This window comes from Octopus sinensis, unplaced genomic scaffold (assembly GCF_006345805.1).
Source record: "Octopus sinensis unplaced genomic scaffold, ASM634580v1 Contig14015, whole genome shotgun sequence".
Classification (NCBI taxonomy): Eukaryota; Metazoa; Mollusca; class Cephalopoda; order Octopoda; family Octopodidae; genus Octopus; species Octopus sinensis.
This window is the reverse complement of record NW_021833078.1, coordinates 52,501-57,817: the sequence shown is the minus strand read 5'-3', so window position 1 is coordinate 57,817 and position 5,317 is coordinate 52,501. Positions and strand designations below refer to the sequence as shown.

General features: G+C 39.4%; 1 protein-coding gene across 1 annotated transcript; it reads right to left on the bottom strand.

Annotated features, from left to right (window-relative positions):
- Positions 1-2,101: 2,101 nt before the first annotated feature.
- On the bottom strand, positions 2,102-3,474 carry LOC115229995. The gene is made up of 2 exons (XM_029800248.1): positions 3,028-3,474; positions 2,102-2,854 (listed from the first exon to the last, which is right to left on the bottom strand). Exons 1-2 carry the CDS (start codon positions 3,472-3,474, stop codon positions 2,102-2,104), a joined length of 1,200 nt encoding a protein of 399 aa, XP_029656108.1.
- Positions 3,475-5,317: the final 1,843 nt, after the last annotated feature.

Genomic DNA, 5,317 nt, shown 5'->3' with positions numbered 1-5,317 from the left:
CAACTCTTCGACTCTCAAACTCTCATGACGCCCAGCTACTGGTTTCACAATACAGTTTCACAATACAAAGATAACCCTATTTATTATTGACTTCTGTAAGTGTGTGTGTATGTGTCCATCTGCGTACGAGCATGTTAGTGCTTGCGAGCGCGCGAGTGTGTATGGTATACGTTTATTCTTATATTCTTTAACTTGTTTCAGTCATATGACAGGGGCTATTCTGGAGCACCACTTTTTACTCGCAGAAATCGACTTATTCTTATTAAGTCTCGTACTCATTCTGTCAGTATCTTTGTCGAACCGCTAAGTTATGGTGACGTAAATATACCAATATCGGCTGTCAAGCGCGTTGGGGAAGGGATCAAACACAAACACAAAGACATACACATAAATATATACATATATATATATATATAAACGATGGGCTTCTTTCAGTTTCCAAATGCCAAATATACTCACAAGGTTTTGATCGGCATGAGCCTATAGTAGACGACACTTAACCAAGGTACCACGTGGTGGGATTGAACTGTTTTTGGGAAACGAGCTTCTTACCACACAGCCAAATATTTCTGATAAAATCGGTTCTTCTTGTTTTTAATGTTTTCTGTTGGTGCCAAGAAGGGAATTAGTGGGTTTGGTTGGTGGTACCTTAAGTCTTTTGTCATGGAATTGAGCCATCTGCAATTAAGACTCCATTATATATATATATATATATATATATATATATATATATATATATATATCCGCTCAGTCGAAGTGATTTCCAGCCAGTTCTTCTTTCAGAGTCGCTTCTTTCAGATTGGCTATGGTCATTCCCGTGTCACTCTTGATGGTATCAAGCCAGCAGGTTCTTGGTCGGCCTCTTCCTCTCTTGCCACTGACCATTCCAAACATGATGTCGTTCTTCAGGAATTTTCTCCGCATAATATGACCAAAATATGCCAATCTTTGCTTGGTGATGCTAGCGACAGTTTCGGCTTCATCATTGGTGAGCCTCGCTGTCCATGGAATCCGTAAAAGTCTTCTCCAACACCAAAGCTCGAATGCATTAATTCTCTTCTGGTCAGTTCTCTTTAGTGTCCAGCTCTCGCAGCCATATGCTGCTATTGAGAAGACAATTGCATACACCAATCTGCATTTGGTAGCAAGGCTGAAGTCTCTACTCTTCCAGACCTTGTTCATGCTGACCGTTGCCTCTTGGCCTAGTACTATCCACCGCCTTATTTCTGGAGTGCAGTTACCATTTCGATTTATTTTGGAGCCAAGGAATATGAAATCATCTACCACTTCGATCTCTTTATTATCGATCTTAATGCTGATGTTTGTTGTGGCTGCTGTTGACATGATTTTTGTTTTCTTGACATTGAGGTACAGCCCAAAGTTCTCACTCTCTTTCTTGACTAGCAGGATAAGTTTCTCTAGATCCTTATTATTTTCTGCCAGTAGCATTTTATCATCTGCATAGCGAAGGTTATTAATATTTCTTCTTCCAATCTTCACTCCAATGCTGCTATCCTCCAGGTCTGCATTCCTCATGACCTTTTCAGCGTACATTTTGAAGGCTGCTGGTGACAGGATGCAACCTTGCCGAGTGCCTTTTCCAATCTCAAACCAATCAGTGTCGCCATATAGTGTCCGTACTGTAGCCTCTTGGTTTCGATAGAGTGATCTAATAAGCTGGTCAAGGTGTGAAGGTGTTCCCATTTTCTCCATAACTTGTCATGATCAATGCTGTCAAAGGCTTTGGAGTAAACAATGAAACACATGTACGGCTTCTTTTGGTATTCTCTTGCCTTTTCCATAATGTACCGAAGGTTGGCGATGTGATCGCGGGTGCCTCTTCCCTTTCTTAAACCAGCTTGCACTTTTAGCAATTCTCTCTATATAGTTCTGTTTAGGCGCTTCTGGGTGATTTTAAGGAGAATTTTGCTTACATGGGGGATCAGAGTGATGGTATGGTAGTTTGCGCAGTCCTTGGTGTCTCTTTTCTTTGGTATTGGAATGACAACTGACCTCTTCCATTCCATTGGCCAATTACAGGTTCTCCATATTCGTTGGCAAAGCGATGTTAGTGTTTTTGTTGGTATTGGCTTGAGTAATTCTAGTGGTATGCCATCAGTATCTGGGGCTTCTCGGTTTTGGCCAGCTGTTTCATTGCCCATACCACCTCATCCTCCAGGATGTCTGGCTCCAGTTCCAGTGGCTTCTCTTCTGCCTGCTCATCACGGTTGTTCCCTGCGTACAACTGTTCAGTGTATTCTTTCCATCTTTTTCTTATCCCTTCTAGGTCATGTGGTTCTTCACCATTTCTCCCACGGAAGGTTGCTTGTCTTGCCATGGATGCTGCACGGGCCTTCTTTACATGTTGGTAAAGTTCTCTCATGTTCCGTTTCCTGTATGCCTCCTCTTCCCTTGCACATTCCTCATTCCAGTATTTCTCTTTGTCCTTCCTGGCAGCCTGTTGGAACATTGCATTCAGGCGCCGCACTTCATCCCTGCTTCTGGTCACCTTTGCTCTCCTTCTTTCTTCTGCTATTGCATAAGTCTCCTCCGAAATCCACTTTGCTGATCGTGTGGGTTTCTTGTATAGTACATGTTTCTCTGCTGTTTCAACGACAATTTCCTTCACATTCTCCCATATATCTTCTGCTTCGATGGCGAGCAGTTCGAAGCGGCTTCTGATCTCAGCGACATATGATAGACCGATCTTGTTGGTAACAAATTTCTGGCAAGCGGGTGGTCGCTTGACATTGCAGAATCGAATTTTGATCTTGGCAACCAGATGTTCATGGTCAGATCCACAGTCTGCCTCAAGGTACGTCTTCACAGCTTGGACTGAACTCTTCCACCGTTGCTGACATAGGATGTTGTCGATTTGATTGCGGTACTGTCCACTTGGCGACGTCCAGGTGTAAAGCCGTCATCTTGGCTGCCGAAACCAAGTATTGGTTAGCCGCATGTTTTGTTCTTGACAAAATTGGACCAGTCGATCTCCTACTTCATTCCGTTCTCCTAATCCAAATTTGCCAACAATGTCTGCTTCTGCTTTTTCTCCATTGTTGGCATTGAAATCTCCCAGAATATAGACAACATCTGTTCGTGGTGTTTCCTCGATTGCGCCCTGAATTTCTGCATAGAATTGTTCAATCTCATCTTCTTCGGCGTCGGCAGTTGGTGCGTAGATTTGTACAATGTGATGTTGTTGGTTTTGACTTTGATGCGAATGGTAATCACTCGATCACTGATGGTCTGGTAACCTTCAACACACTTGGATATTTTCTTGTATAGAACAAATCTCACTCCATTTTGTCTGGTCTTGCTATTGCCCGAAAAGTACATTGTATGATCACCAGAGTTGAGGAAACCATTGCCAGTCCAATGAACTTCGCCGACTCCTAGGATAGCGATGTTTAATCGATTCATTTCCTTCTTGATGGTGTCCAACTTCCCATGTTCAATTCCCTTACGTTCCATGTTCCAATTTTCGTGACTTTTGTGATAAAATATGAGGCTTTGCTAATGCGGTGATTATAGGTTGCATCGTCCCTATATATATATAATATATATATATATATATATATATATATATATATATATATAATATATATATATATGTATATATATTTAAATTTATATATATATATATATATATATATATATATATATATTATATATATATATATATGTGTGTGTGTGTGTGTGTGCGTGTAGAAGGTTGAAAAGGCACACTAGTCGGTATTTATAAAGAAAATAAATCAAGGTAGAAAATGCTAAAATAATTTTATCATGAAGAAAATGTTGGTACATTTTAGTAATCTTGTGAAGGCTTGGTGGTAGGTAGTAGGTAGTAGCAGTCCTAAAGGAATATTTTATATGAGGGATGTGAGTTCTTGGGTTTGATTGTTTAAGCAGCAATAGCCGAGGAAGGAGGCGGAGGAGAAGCAGAAGATAAAAAAAGAAGATGGCGAAGAGAAGAAGTAGAAGAAGAAGAAGTAAAAGAAGTAGTAGAAGAAGAAGAAGAAGAAGAAGAAGAAGAAGAAGAAGAAGAAGAAGATGATGATGATGATGATGGAATAATAATAATAAGAAGAAGGTGTAGGAAAAGAAGAGAAAAATAAGAAAAATACGAAAGTATGGCAGTAGTAGGTTGTTGGTGGAATTTTCTTAGTGACCTAAAAGTGACCTGTTGTGGTTATAAAAGTAGTAACTGGAATTGTTCTGAATAATTCATGGGTAAATTCATGAATATATTGTTTTTAATATTTGTGTGGGTATTATTCTAAAGCCCTTATAGTAGTCTCATTTGTGGTGGACGCATTCAAAAGGGGTTTATATTTTGTGATAATGCTAATGCTAATGCGGTGGTGATTATAGGTTGCATCGTCCATGAATTGATAGAGGGGGAAAATTCTGAATTTGCGTTGTTTGCTAGTAGCGCTAATGTCGATGTGTTCGATGTATGCAATTTTTCTGTATTCCCGAATTTTAATCTGGGATCTATGTAGAGTCATCGATTGATGTAGATTGTTTTCGATTTGGCCTATGTATTGCTCTCGGCATCCTGAGCAATTTAATACTTATATTAGGTTTTTCGAAGCACATGTGAAGTTGTTTTTCAATGTAAAACGTTGACCCTGTTTGAGAGAGAACGCCTATCCCTCAATTAGGTTGACGCACATACCCCAGTTATGTCAACCGCATTTTATTTACACTTGTCTTCAGTGTTGTTGTCAAGTGTACTTGGGTTTGCTTTAGGAGACTTTTTATTGATTAGGTTGTCTTTTACTCTTTATGACGGTGGGCGTTTGGAGGAATAAATTCATTGTGTTCATTTTTAGTAGGAGAATGTACTGGAGGATGGTGTCGAAAGCATCATTGTTAAGGGGGTTGTGTGTGGTGATTTATGGTAGGGCCTTTGGTTGTAAATCCTTCTTTAGTTTCGGATGTCTGAGTTATTGCGGTAGATATTGCTTGGAGTCCGTGGGCATATAATATATACCTGTTTCTATTTTGTTGTTGGATTTCTTAATGAGGATGTCGAGGAATGGAAATTGTTGATGGCTATATTCCATCTTAATTACATGTTTATGTCAGGTTCATATATAAGTGTTTGAAATTCTTTAAGTCCCTCTGTACTTTCATGCCAATGAATGAAGCAGTAATCCAGATACCTGTTCCAGTTATTTTCTATGTAGAGGGAGAATAGTTTGCCGTATTTTTCTAGTACCCTACTTCCATTTGAAAACTATGGAAATATTAAAAAAAAATATTTCATTTAATTCTTTCACAATTTAAATGATTTTCATGCTTTACTCTA